Genomic DNA, 15,554 nt, shown 5'->3' with positions numbered 1-15,554 from the left:
AATCCTATTTTAATAGAGTTCAACTATTATCTAAATCTTTTAATTAAGACGATACACATTATTCAATTGTATATACACGCATGAATACTTCACAATAAATTAATAATCCATTGTTGTATCATCATCTCCTTAATTACAGATCGAATAGCCTTCAACGGTGTTTCGTTATAAGGTAGTTGTTTTTGTTAAATGTGTTGTGTGGTGATGATATTAAAGTAAACTGATTATAATAACATAACAAATAACACTCAATTAAACATATTAATATTACATATTTCAATGTAAATAGATTTTTGAGGCCAAAAATATTTCTTGTGGTCTAAGACTTCATCAAGTTCCACATCAAACCTAGAGGCATAAGAATTGGTATGTATGCAATAAAATCATTTTTATAAATATTTTTTTGACGAGAGAAATTCATAATCACTATCTAAGAATACGCACTGAGTAAATCTGGTTTTGTATAAAATCACTTTTCTTTATATCATAAAAATAATGGTAGATACAAATTTTTGTCAACTTTTTCATTTACTTTTCTTTTTATAGTAAAAATGATGCGTGATAAAAACCCGTAAAGATGGAAATTTATGTTCACAGGTGAACAATATTAGATGAATAAGCCTACTGTATTGTATTGTTTTTGTAGATATATTTCTATATACAACCGTCATACTGTAGGTTAGTTAGGAAGTGGTTACAAGTAGTTAGCTGTTTGTAGTCTTTTCTCCCTCTTGTATATAAAGGTCAAGCTCCCAGGCTTCCTTTTGTAACAGAATCAATTCAGTTCTTCAATCAAACAGTTCTCTCATTTTCTTTCACTGTGTCTTTTTCGTGTTATGGTATCAGAGCGATAAAGAGACATGGCCTGGACAGGAGGAACCACAAGTTCGCTCAGACCTCCCGGATTTCAATCGGAGGCTACAGCCCAAGTGACAGCCCCGACGGCGATTCCGGCGACTAACACAGTCTTCGACCCAAATGATGCGGCAAGCCCCTATTTCTTGCATCTTAACGAGAACCCTGCATTAATCCTTGTTTCCACAACCCTAAATGGACGAAACTATCATCCTTGGGCCAGAGCAATGGAGAAGGCGCTCCTTTCTAAGAATAAATTAGGGTTCGTGGATGGGACTGTGGCAGTGCCGGACGTTGGTGATGTTAGGTTTCCCTACTGGAAAAGATGCAACAACATGGTTGCAACCTGGTTGATGCGTTCGTTGTCACCTGAAATTGCTCAAACTGTCCACTGGGTAGGATCAGCAGAAAAGATCTGGAAAACGTTGGAATCAAGATTCAGCGAGGCCGATATTTTCCGTGTCTCGGATTTACATGCTGAGATTCATCAAATTCGACAGGGAGTTCTCAGTGTAGGAGCGTATTTTGCCAAATTGAAGAGTCTATGGGATGAGCTGCTGGTTATAAGACTTCTCCCCACCTGCAATTGTGCGCGAAAGTGTTCTTGTGGACTGCTTGAAAAACTTCAACTCCATCTGGATAATGACAATCTATCCATGTTCTTAAGGGGACTGAGTGACAGTTATGCCTCAGTACAATCGCAGATCATGATGATGAAACGGCTACCCTCTGTTGATGGAGCATTCTTGATAGTCCAGCAACAGGAAAGGAGATTCAACAATGGAGGTAGTCTCTCTTCCCAAACTGCAGATAACTTGATTGCAGGGAACGTATTCTTTAGTCAGACTGGAGGGGGTAATTCAGGGGGCAAAAAACCCTACCCCAATGGAAACAAGAAACCACTGTGTACCTATTGTGGTTTCACTGGACACACAGTTGAAAAGTGCTACAAAAAGCACGGGTATCCTCCCGGATAGAAGCCAAGGAACAGGAATGCAGGAGCAGCAGTCAATCAGGTTCAAATAACTGATCAAGTCCCCTTGGAGGATACCATTTCACTTTCTCAAAGTGAATACATGATGTTCAAGCAACTATTGCAAAGGGAAAGCAGTACACACAATCAGAGTTCACCACTGGATATGGAAGCCAGACCTCAGGCAAATCTGATCTCTGCCAATTTCATTCCTAATGTGCAACTAGAAGGCAATCCCTCTTCATCATCTAGCATTAAGATACCTTGGATCTTGGACAGTGGTGCAACTCACCACATTGTTTGCAATCATCACGTGTTGACAAAAGTGAGAAAGGTTAATGACATGCATGTTGAACTTCCAAATGGAAGCAGAACTGCTATTACACATATAGGAACTGTTGTTGTGTCAGATGATTTAATCTTAAAGAATGTCTTCTGTGTGCCTAACTTCCACTTCAATTTAGTGTCTGTTAGTGAGCTGATCAAAGGCTCCAAGTGTAAACTGCTATTGCATTCTGACATATGCATCATATAGGATCATGTCCTTGGGAGGATGATTGGACAGGCGAGATTGGATAAGGGTCTATATCATTTGGTGCAACCTGATTTCTTTGTTCCTTTTGATTCATTACAACATGTCAAAGTGAATGTATGTAGTGTTGATAGTTTGTGGCATGCCAGATTAGGACATGTTTCCCATTCAAAGATTAAAATGTTGCAGGTGTACAAATCTGATTTGAAATCAAATAAAGAAGCAGTTTGTGATATATGCCACTTGGCTAAGCAGAAGAGATTGCCATTTCCAGTTAGTACTACTATTTCTATTGACTGTTTTGATCTTGTACATGTCGATATTTGGGGACCATATGGTGTGCATACCATCTATGGTCACCAATATTTTTTGACCATTGTGGATGACTTTAGCAGATTAACTTGGGTGTACTTGATGAGAGGTAAACATGAGGCTAGGAGTATAGTTCAGAACTTCTGTGCCTTGGTTCATACACAGTTTGGGAGAAATGTTAAGTGCATTCGATCAGACAATGGGCAAGATTTTAAGATGGATAAGTTCTATCAAGAAAAAGGGATCATTCACCAGACTTCATGCACATACACACCTCAGCAAAACAGTGTAGTTGAAAGGAAGCATGGTCATATATTGTGTGTTGCAAGAGCCCTGAGGTTTCAAGCCGATTTGCCTGAGTGTTTTTGGGGAGACTGCATTCTGCAAGCTGTGTATATAATCAATAGAGTACCCTCAAATGCTTTGCAAGGCAAAATCCCTTATCAGGTTCTTTTTGGGAATTCCCCTCAACTTAGCCACCTCAGAATTTTTGGTTGCTTAGCTTATGCTTCTAATCTCAATGCATATAAAACCAAATTTGCTCCAAGAGCCAGGAGGTGCATTTTTTTAGGGTACCCTACTGGTGTGAAAGGATACAAATTATATGATCTAACAACCAGGGAAGTCTTTGTGTCTAGGGATGTTGTGTTTTATGAGAAGAATTTTCCCTATTTGCCAAAGTGCAGTACAGACACTCAGATGGCTAAACCTTCCATCATTCTGCCTAATCCTACACACACAGCTGATGAACAATTATCAAAGTCCACTCCAAATTCTGATGCCACACTGTCTAGTTCCAGCAACATACCAGTAGTCATTTCCCAGGCTGATGATGTTCCTGTAAACAGTTCTGAAGATTTTCCATCAGTACACAATGAGGAAAATATCATTGAACCACAGCAGCAGGTCAGAAGATCCACTAGACAGGTATCTAAACCAGCATATCTTCAAGGATATGAATGTCACATTCCCAGCAAGAGGACTACCCCCCACACCTTATCTGCAGTTTTGTCATATGACAAACTCTCTCCCAAGTACAGAGTTTTTACCCTAAATGTATTGAATGAAGTTGAGCCTAAAACCTATAATGAGGCTATTCAACATTACTGTTGGAGAATGGCTATGCAGGCAGAGATAGATGCTCCCCAAATCAACAAGACTTGGGAACTCACAACCCTTCCTCCCTCCAAGTGTGTTATAAGGTGCAGGTGGGTTTATAAAGTGAAATACAAGGCAGATGGTACTGTTGAAAGATGCAAGGCTAGACTGGTAGCAAAAGGGTACACTCAAACTTGTGGATTGGATTATGTTGACACATTCAGTCCAGTAGCCAAGATCACATCCATAAGGACATTACTTGGTGTGGCAGCTGCAAAAAAGTGGCAATTACATCAACTAGATGTGAATAATGCTTTCCTCTATGGTGACCTCCATGAAGAAGTATATATGCAACTCCCACCAAGCTTCATAGCAGAACATCCAGGGCAGGTGTGTAAGCTAAAAAAGTCCCTTTATGGACTCAAACAAGCTAGTAGACAGTGGAACTCTAAGCTTACAAGCGAGTTGATTGCATTGGGGTTCAAGCAGGCTGTTTGTGACAACTCCCTATTCACAAAAGGATCTGGTGATAGTTTTATAGCCCTGTTAGTATATGTTGATGATGTTATTCTGACCAGTAGCAATACAAATCAGATTCAGCAAATAAAGGATCATCTCCACTCTGTGTTTCAGATTAAAGACCTTGGAAACTTGAGATTCTTCCTTGGTCTTGAAGTGGCTAGAACTAACAAGGGCATTGCCATTAACCAAAGAAAATATGCCCTGGATTTATTGACAGAAACTGGATTCTTTGGAAGCAAACCTATGAAGACTCCTATGACACACATATTAAAGCTGTCTCAAGAGGAAAGCATACCTCTACAGGACAACACAATGTTCAGAAGACTAGTTGGTAAGTTGTTATACTTAACCATTACAAGACCAGATATTTGTGTTGCTGTCCAGCAACTATCTCAGTTCCTAGATAAGCCTACCAACTTGCATTTACAAGCAACTCATAGGATTTTGAGATATATCAAGAACTGTCCAGCTCAAGGACTATTCTTCCCAGCAGAATCTAGCCTCAGGTTAAGGGGGTTTGCTGACTCAGATTAGGCATCCTGTTTTGACACTAGACGTTCCACAACAGGTTTTTGCATGTTCCTAGGTGAAGCATTAATCTCCTGGAAGTCCAAAAAACAGATTACAGTGTCTAGATCGTCTTCTGAAGCGGAGTACAGGGCCATAGCTCTTGCTGCCTGTGAAATCCAATGGTTAATTTTTCTGCTAGAAACAATGGGATTAAGGGTAGAAGAACCAGTCATATTATATTCTGATAGCAAGTCCGCGATAGCCATCGCGGAAAACCCGGTGTTCAACGAGCGAACGAAGCACATAGAGATCGACTGCCATCTCATAAGGGAAAAGATTCAAAAAGGCATTATCAGACTCCTACATGTATCCACTGACAACCAACTGGTTGATGTCCTAATCAAACCTCTGCAACCATTGCCCTTCAAGAAGTTCATCTCCAAGCTGGGACTTCATTCTATATACGTACCAGCTTGCGCGGGGGGGGGGGGGGTATTAGATAAATAAGCCTACTGTATTGTATTGTTTTTGTAGATATATTTCTATATACAACCGTCATTGTAACACCCCGAAATTTTAAAACTTTTGAAACTTAAATAATAAAGGTAAATTCTCATTAAATCCCAAAACATAATAGAGTACGGGATGCTATGCCACACCTGGGCTAGAGAACCCAGGTGCACAGGCTAACTAACTAATATCCTCGATAATGTAAATACATAAGCATGGCACGCAGGCCGAAAGGAAAACTATCTACTCTACGCTCCAAATCTCTAGCGCGCTCCAGTGTCTACTTCTCTGTGCCTGAAAGCCAAATATATCTGTTCAGCGAGAGATGCTGGTAACCCACTCCAACGCGTTGAAATACATTATAGATAGATATATATATATAGATATACGAAAACCATTTTGAAGTAGGAAGATATATACTTAGGAGACACTAGTTTTAAAACCAAGAATAGACTCGACAGATAAGGATAAGCACATTCAACAGTTATAATCAAGCATATAGAGATACTAGCATATATCCTATAGTCACAGATTCACTTCATCTCATTCATATCATCATCCCAATTCGTATCTCATCGCACACAAGCACACATTGGTGGCGCCACAGGACCAATCGCATGCCCATACATGAGGGTCAGCGCATATAGCTCTGACACGGCCCCGCAGCACCCTGCCTCGTATCGCAATACGAAGGGGTCGATCGCAACCGACCAATGAACCGCAGCTCATCATAATGTTTGATCGCAACCAAACAATGGACCGCAGCCCAAGAGTAGTCATCTGACCACAGCCAGGAATATGAACCGCAGCTCATGTAAAACGTTTGATCGCAACCAAACGGTGGACCGCAGCCCGAAAGTGATCATCTGACCGCTGCCAGGAATATGAACCGCAGCTCATGTAATATGTTTGATCGCAACCAAACGGTGGACCGCAGCCCGAGAGTGTAATTCTGACCGCAGCCAGGAATATGAACCACAGCTCATGTAATACGTTTGATCGCAACCAAACAGTGGACCGCAGCCCGAGAGTGTAATTCTGACCGCATCCAGCTTCTGAACCGCAGCTCAGGAATAACCAATTTGATCGCAACCAAATTGGGGTATCATGCACACATAACACGTAACAAGCACATGCAACTCATATTAGCACATTGGGGAAGGGGAGAAAATGTATAAGGAAACCTATGCGTGGTCATCCACAACTAGGAATAGTCCTAAGGGGTTCATACTTCTTTCACCTAGGCCAACGGGATACCAATTCCACTAGTATGCAACATATATACATATATAAGACTCGTTTATCCTACGAATGATACCTGAAACATCAAGCTAGACTTTAGGCACGATAAATGGGGTCCGTTGGGACACCACGAGGGTCGGGGAAACATCAAACGCGGAAGCCGGAGTCCCGAGTTGGGACAATTTCCAGCGGGTATCCGGTGGGTGGTGTACCACCCGCCGGCTGCCCGTCGGCGTCAGGTCTCCGGGCAGCGGGTGCCCGGCCAGCAGTCGCCTGCCCGCTGCCGGCGACGTCTTTCTCGGGCAGCGGGTAGGTGGCGGGTCCCCCTACCCCCACCTACCACCCACTGACTCTTTATCAAATAAACATCCCGGGATCCGTTGGGGGACCCGAAACCATGCTTAGACACTTTTAAACGCAATTGATGACACCACGTAGACAATTAACGGATCAAAAGCAAGAATCATATAGTACATATCCTATCATGACTTCTAAACATAATCGACACCCGAACATGCGAAATCCCACCCAATTATATCAAGAACAACACAATACGAAACTCCCAATTTTAACCTAGGGCTCTAATCATATTCAAATCAATAAAATCATAGTTCATCTTTTAATTACCAAACATCAAGATTCATCAAGAACATCATATAATCATTAAGAACCTCTTATCATCATCAAGAACATCAAGATCACACATAAAATCATCTCACAATCATCAAGAACTCATCATCAATATCATAAACGATTCGTCAAGACACAAGTATAGAGAGGAGGCCAAAGAAGATAATTATAGCAAGGAAAATAGGTTTTGTTGAGACATGGGTTACCTCTTAGCCTTAATTAATTTCCTTGGCTATGAAGGGTCTTTCTTTAAGATTCCTTCTTTCTTGATTTCTCCTAGGGGGATTCTTGGAACTTCTTGTGTGGTGAGGGATTATTGTGGTGTGTGTTCTTGGTGCCTCCTATGCCCCCTATTTATATACCTAAGAGTCCCTAATTAGGGTTAGTTCTATTCCTTCTACAACTAGGGGATTGGGTTTAGGGATAAGGGCCCATGGACTATGGTGGGCCTTTTCTTAATTAATTATTGTAATTTAGTCATTTCTTTTGGGTAATTGATTAAATGATTAATTGGTTTTAGGGGCCGTAACACGTGGTGTTACTCTCCCCCCCCCCCCCCTTACAAGAGGCTTCGTCCCCGAAGCCGGTGCGTTAACCCATTCTTTCGCCCCTGGACATTTCGTATTTTGGCCTCCTGGTTAGGAACGTGGCCCCATGTGTTGTCCTTGCTGGGGTAGACTGGATTTCAAGTGACGTGGTGATTGGGAAGTTCGGGTTTACCTTGTTTTCCTGCTCCCGAGTTGGATGCCCCGCGAGTGCCCAGGATGGTCTCGATTGCTGCTACCCTCTGATCTAAGGCGCATGTCGCGTGGATTAGGGACGAGAACCCTTCGTCCACGATTTGGTTTTGCCGGGTGAGCTGTGTGAGGATGCGCTCGTTGATAGACTCTTCGTTTTCCCCTTGAGTTTCCTCCTGCTCGTGCGGGTGCCGGTGGATTAGGCTCGTCATCCTCTTCCTGTTCCTCGTTTCCCTCTAGTCCCCCCTCAATCTTGCATTGCCCGTTTAAGCTTTTTGTTAGAGATGTCCAATCGGTCAACCAACTCTCTTCGCTCTTTCTCGGGTTTAAGGCAAATCTCCTCGAGGGTGATATACTGTCCTCCCTCGGTGTAGTAGATATCATTGCGACGGAGGTTCTGGGCATTGAAAACCATGCCACTTGCGGGCTTGACTTCCGTGTGGCTCAGGTCCACTCCCTTCTTCTCCATGATCCAACTTAGGATCATTCCGTAAGGTAGACTAAGCCGGTTACTAGTCTTGCAAAACTCCATGTGTTTTAACATGAGGGCCGGTAGGTTGAACTTGATTTTGTGTTTTAGAAGGTAAGCAAAAGTACACTCCAAACTTCCCACATCTTTGCTCTTGTTATTTGTGGGCAACAGGCTATCAGTTACAATCATGACTAGTATCTTTTGCTCTGCGGTTAGCCATTTCCTGTTTGGCCGAGTAGCCGAGGTGAAGCCTTCTTCCTCTCCGAGTAGGTATCCGAGGTAGTCCTTGTACCCCAGGTTTTGGGTGCCGATCCACCCCTTTTGGTCGTAGTCTGACACACCCATGGTGGTCAGTCTTAAGAGCTTGGCCAAGCGGCCTTCGGAAAGTATGATTTCCTTGCCTCGGACCTTGGCGGTGATTTCCAATTTATCACCTCGCTTGACGGCCACCAAGTGACGATAGAACTCTTTCACCAATTCGGGGTATGTATCCCCTTTTATGGTGAGATACGTATCCAAGAGCTCTTGGAAGATAAGCATGTCGACCAACTCCGGAGAGAATTGGTCGGGTTCGAGAGCTTTACCTCCAATCACGGTGTAGTCGGCGCTGCTCCATTCCGGGGTGCGGGTTCCGAGGGGCTTTTTCGGCATTTTTGGGTGGGTAGTGTTTTCCGATGAACTTCCGGCGTGACTCCGGCGAGCTCCCGGTGGCGTGGCTTTCTCGACGGCGAGCGGGCGGTGGCGCGGCCTGGTCCTGGCGATGGCTCGGCGTGGTGGCGGTGGCCTTGGGCGGAACCGGGCAGTGGTGAGGCGTGTAGCAGCGGGGTGTGTCCGGGTGGGTGACGGACGGTGGTGGCGTCGCGGGTTGCTTCCGGGTGGCGACGGTGGCGTGCGGTGGTGCGTCACCTGGGTGGCCGGCGGTGACTCGGCTGGTGACGGCGACGACAGTGGTGGTTGCTGGGGTGGCGTTGGGTCGGCGGGGAGGTGAGAGAGAGAGGAAGGGAGAGAAAGAGGGTGAGGAAATGTGGAAGAGGAAGAAGGGTTTCTGATTTGGGGATTTTTGTGGGTTTTAGGGATTTGTAGGGGTTTAAGAAGGGAGTGTTCCCTTGAGGTTTTAAGAAACACTCATGGCTTAGTGGTTAGGGTCTTGTGTTGGCATAATTGAGGGTCCGGAGCCTGCTTATTATTAGTGCTTTTCGGGCTTCGAAGTTGAGGCCCGCTACAAACCTTTCTATTTTGGTTGCCTCAGTGGGGACTAGTTCTGGTGCGAAGCGTATGGTATTCCATGACGGTAGTCGTTCCTGGTTTCAAGTGGAGGAACCCTTCGTGCATGGATGCCTTGACGTGTGTCGGATAGAATAGTTCTCGTAGTCGTGTTTTGAGGTTTTCCCAGTCGAATCCTGGTTCCTGTCTGTAAGTGGGCCCTTCGTGGATCCACCAAAGGTCTGCCTCGTGTCCGAAATAGAATGAGGCTATCTCTACACGACGTTCCTCTGGGAATTCTACCAACCCTAGAATCTTGTCTAAGGTCTGGATCCATTCCTCGAGAATTACGGGATCTTCTTCTCCTGAAAACGTGGGTGGTCGATGATTTTAAACTTGTCGGGCGACTTCCGAGTTCGTGTTTGTTGGAGGTGGTGGGGGTCTTGTTGTTGCGGAGAGCTACGTCGCTTAGCGTCTGGGCGACTTGTGTTAGTTGCTGGAGGGTTTGAGTCAGGGGATCGTGTGTGGTGGGTTCTGGGGTCCTTGATTGTCTTCGGTTTGGTGCCATGCTGCTGTTTACTGGGCCAATGTTTATAGTAACTTCGAGTAAGATTTTTGTACCCTTACCTTGGTGTGATAAGCGGAGGGGAAGTTCTTTTGATTTAAACAAGAGTGAGGGGGAATATGTGATGGTGGTTATGCTTACAATCTCACCACGCGTCTTAAGTCTCCTGAATCCTATGCACTTAAATACTTCGAGTTTAAGCCTATCGTCCTAAGATCCTGGTCTTAAGAGTCTTATCCTAGGGTCAAACTTAGGCTCTGATACCAACAGTAACACCACGAAATTTTAAAACTTTTGAAACTTATACAATAAAGGTAAATTCTCATTAAATCCCAAAACATAATAGAGTACGGTGTGCTATGCCACACCTGGGCTAGAGAACCCAGGTGCACAGGCTAACTAACTAATATCCTCGATAATGTAAATACATAAGCATGGCACGCAGGCCGAAATGCAAACTATCTACTCTACGCTCCAAATCTCTAGCGCGCTACAGTATCTACTTCTCTGTGCCTGAAAGCCAAATATATCTATTCAGCGAGAGATGCTGGTAACCCACTCCAACGCGTTGAAAAACATTATAGATAGATATATATAGATATACGAAAACCATTTTGAAGCAGGAAGATATATACTTAGGAGACACTAGTTTTAAAACCAAGAATAGACTCGACAGATAGGGATAAGCACATTCAACAGTTATAATCAAGCATATAGAGATACTAGCATATATCCTATAGTCACAGATTCACTTCATCTCATTCATATCATCATCCCAATTCGTATCTCATCGCACACAAGCACACTTTGGTGGCGCCACAGGACCAATTGCATGCCCATACATGAGGGTCTGCGCATATAGCTCTGACACGGCCCAGCAGCACCCTGCCTCGTATCGCAATACGAAGGGGTCGATCGCAACCGACCGATGAACCGCAGCTCATCATAATGTTTGATCGCAACCAAACAGTGGACCGCAGCCAGGAATATGAACCGCAGCTCATGTAAAATGTTTGATCGCAACCAAACGGTGGAACGCAGCCCGAAAGTGATCATCTGACCGTAGCCAGGAATATGAACCGCAGCTCATGTAATACGTTTGATCGCAACCAAACGGTGGACCGCAGCCCGAGAGTGTAATTCTGGCCGCAGCTAGGAATATGAACCGCAGCTCATGTAATACGTTAGATCGCAACCAAACGGTGGACCGCAGTCCGAGAGTGTAATTCTGACCGCAGCCAGCTTCTGAACCGCAGCTCAGGAATAACCAATTTGATCGCAACCAAATTGGGGTATCATGCACACATAACACGTAACAAGCACATGCAACTCATATTAGCACATTGGGGAAGGGGAGAAAACGTATAAGGAAACCTATGCGTGGTCATCCGCAACTAGGAATAGTCCTAAGGGGTTCATACTTCTTTCACCTAGGCCAACGGGATACCAATTCCACTAGTATGCAACATATATACATATATAAGACTCGTTTATCCTACGAATGGTACCCGAAACATCAAGCTAGACTTTAGGCACGATAAACGGGGTCCGTTGGGACACCACGAGGGTCGGGGAAACATCAAACGGGGAAGCCGGAGTCCCGAGTTGGGACAATTTCCAGCAGGTAGCCGGTGGTTGGTGTATCAACCGCCGGCTTCCCGGCGGCGTTAGGTCTCCGGGCAGCGGGTGCCCGGCGGGCAGTCGCCTGCCGGGCAGCCGGCGACGTCTTTCTCGGGCAGCGGGTAGGTGGCGGGTCCCCCTTCCCCCACCTACCCCCCACTGACTCTTTATCAAAATAAACGTCCCGGGATCCGTTGGGGGACCCGAAACCATGCTTAGACACTTTTAAACGCAATTGATGACACCACGTAGACAATTAACGGATCAAAAGCAAGAATCATATAGTACATATCCTATCATGACTTCTAAACATAATCGACACCCAAACATGCGAAATCCCACCCAATTATATCAAGAACAACACAATACGAAACTCCCAATTTTAACCTAGGGCTCTAATCATATTCAAATCAATAAAATCATAGTTCATCTTTTAATTACCAAACATCAAGATTCATCAAGAACATCATATAATCATCAAGAACCTCTTATCATCATCAAGAACATCAAGATCACACATAAAATCATCTCACAATCATCAAGAACTCATCATCAATATCATAAACGATTCGTCAAGACACAAGTATAAAGAGGAGGCCAAAGAAGATAATTATAGCAAGGAAAATAGGTTTTGTTGAGACATGGGTTACCTCTTAGCCTTAATTAATTTCCTTGGCTATGAAGGGTCTTTCTTTAAGATTCCTTCTTTCTTGATTTCTCCTAGGGGGATTCTTGGAACTTCTTGTGTGGTGAGAGATTATTGTGGTGTGTGTTCTTGGTGTCTCCTATGCCCCCTATTTATATACCTAAGAGTCCCTAATTAGGGTTAGTTCTATTCCTTCTAGAACTAGGGGATTGGGTTTAGGGATAAGGGCCCATGGACTATGGTGGGCCTTTTCTTAATTAATTATTGCAATTTAGTCCTTTCTTTTGGGTAATTGATTAAATGATTAATTGGTTTTACGGGCCGTAACACGGGGTGTTACAGTCATACTGTAGGTTAGTTAGAAAGTGGTTACGAGTAGTTAGCTGTTTGTTGTATTTTCTCCCTCTTGTATATAAAGGTCAAGCTCCCAGGCTTCCTTTTGTAACAAAATCAATTCAGTTCTTCAATCAAACAATTCTCTCCTCTTCTTTCACTGTGTCTTTTTCATGTTAAACAGCAGAACAGGGATAGGGAAAAAAAAAAGTGCACTTTTATGATATTAACATCTCAAATTATTTAGAGTAAAAAAAAAAAAAAAAAAAACACATCTCAAATTATTTAAAAATTAAACTTATCCTACTATTATAACTCAAAAATTAAAAAAAAAAAATCGGTTTCCTTTAAAAACCATTATACACTAATGTATTATTAAATTATCGTCACCCCAATGCACTTACCCATTGTTAGCTATATATTTCGTTAAGGTTTACCTAAAAGCATCCCCAAGAGTGATGTTTTTAGGAGTTATTTCTGATGTAAAAATAGGGAATGGATTTTTCAACAATTGGGGGTGTGGGGCTTTTTCAAATTTTTTTCTCCTGCAAGATGGGATAGGGGAGGGGGGTAATAAGGGCCAAATATGGTATATTTGTGGGCTTTTCTAGAGGCAATTTGTGTTATAATTGTGTCCTTTGAGCTAATTTTATGCATTGAATAAGCTTAATTTGCTTAATTTGAGAATAATGACTGAGTGTGGGTGCATTTGTGCATTTTTAGGGGAATGGAGACATATTGTTGTGGGCACGGGAATCAACAATTGGTTGTTATAATATTGAAATATTTTAGAATTAGTTTTATTACTTAATTAGGATAATTATCTTAAATTATTTTAGATTTAATTTGTTAGTATTATATTATTATTAATGTTTATCTCAGTTTGTTAGTTAGGATTAGTTTATCCTATTTTTAATAACTATCTCATTTATGTGGTTGTAATTTGCTTGTTAATGGTTATTTAAAGTCATTGCAGGCCAAATGAAAAATAGAGTTGAGAATTTTTGAATTAGAAAACTGATTGTTTTCTGGAACTCGGAATGAGTTCGGCCGTGAGTTGGTCATGGCAAACCTGACTTATCAAGTGCACAACCACACTTGTGGCGTCATTCCAAATCCTACGTATCACCGTATAACCCGGTGTTGTCGAGGACTTATCAAAAATACAAAAACAAACCCTTATACCCAGCCTAAATTAAACCTTTTAATTAGATTTCACCTAGCCTAATAAACTGTTCTGAAAAATTATTTTAGTCAGAGTGTGAAGAGAAGATCAGGTCAACCAAGTTCGCATCATTTGGTATCAGAGCACACGGTTGTCTCTTCGCGAAGACTCATGAAGCTTCAATAGTGCCTGGAACGTGGATTCGAGGACGAATCCCTCTAAAGGGAGAGGGAATGTTGTGGGCACGGGAATCAACAATTGGTTGTTATAATATTGGAATATTTTAGAATTAGTTTTATTATTTAATTAGGATAATTATCTTAAATTATTTTAGATTTAATTTGTTAGTATTATATTATTATTAATGTTTATCTCAGTTTGTTAGTTAGGATTAGTTTATCCTATTTTTAATAACTATCTCATTTATGTGGTTGTAATTTGCTTGTTAATGGCTATTTAAAGTCATTGCAGGCCAAATGAAAAATAGAGTTAAGAATTTTTGAGATAGGAAACAGAGTGTTTTCTAGAACTCGGGAGAGTTCGACCATGATCAAGTCACTTGATCATGGTGATCCTGACTTATCAAGTGTGAAACTTCACTTGTGGCGTCGTCCCAATTCCTACGTATCACCGTATAACCCGGTGTGGCCGAGGACTTATCAAAAATAAAAAAAAACAAACCCTTATACCCAACCTAAATTAAACCTTGTAATTAGATTTCACCTAGCCTAATAAACTGTTCTGAAAAATTATTTTAGTCAGAGTGTGAAGCGAAGATCGGGTCAACCAGGTTCGCATCACATATCAAGGGAATTTTGATCATTTTGGAGCTCAAAAGGAAGAGGAGTCCAACTCAACTAGATGTACGAGCTCTATATGCTCATAGAAGGGTCATGCAGCGAGAGATAGAAAGTTATACGCCTATCTATACGAGCATACGAAGAGAGATCATGGCAGATGTAGAAAGTTGTACGAGTGTCTGTACGCTTGGCTTGTACATCCCCGCGTACAAGCATGTCCATAAAGTTGCACTCTTGGAAGTATGAGCATACATGAGAAGAATCGGCAAAGCAAGCCGCGTACGATCGTTTGTACATACGCTTGTATGTTGGCTAGCTTGTACAACTGGCTCCGAAGGGCAATTTTGTTTCTTCATATTTTTTTTTGTTATTTTTTCGATTTCAACCGGTTTAGAACTTTACTAAAAATCGATTGAAAAATATGGTTACTAAAAATCAAAGGTTACCTAAAGTTCTAAACCAATTAAATCAGAGATTACCTAAAGTTCTTAAAAAAAAATAATAATAATACTCTAAGATGTTAAATTGCAAAAACGATAATCGGTGACTAAATTTGAAACTACTACCAAAGACAAGTGATATATGGTGGAATTCAAAAATATATACTAAGGCGAATTTTAGGACCACAAAAAAAAAAATTAAAAATTAAAAAAAAAATCAGTAACACTATCTTTACGACTCTACCCATGCAATTTCCTCTCATTTTCAAAATGTCACATCACTCACTAAATTTGTAATTATTCATTATTTACTCTACATTCATACAATTATCTCTCATCTTTAAAAAAAATGGTCCTACTATCATCACTTTATTAAAAAATTTATTTAT

General features: G+C 42.1%; 1 protein-coding gene across 1 annotated transcript; it reads left to right on the top strand.

The window, feature by feature from the left end:
- Window positions 1–860: 860 nt before the first annotated feature.
- Window positions 861–1,832, top strand: LOC109175039. The gene has a single exon (XM_019324296.1). It carries the CDS (start codon window positions 861–863, stop codon window positions 1,830–1,832), a length of 972 nt encoding a protein of 323 aa, XP_019179841.1.
- The last annotated feature ends 13,722 nt before the right edge of the window (window positions 1,833–15,554 follow it).

The sequence above is a fragment of the Ipomoea nil genome, unplaced genomic scaffold (assembly GCF_001879475.1).
Source record: "Ipomoea nil cultivar Tokyo-kokei standard unplaced genomic scaffold, Asagao_1.1 scaffold0681, whole genome shotgun sequence".
Taxonomy (NCBI): Eukaryota; Viridiplantae; Streptophyta; class Magnoliopsida; order Solanales; family Convolvulaceae; genus Ipomoea; species Ipomoea nil.
Note: the sequence above shows the minus strand (reverse complement) of the source record. Positions and strands in the feature narration are given on the sequence as shown.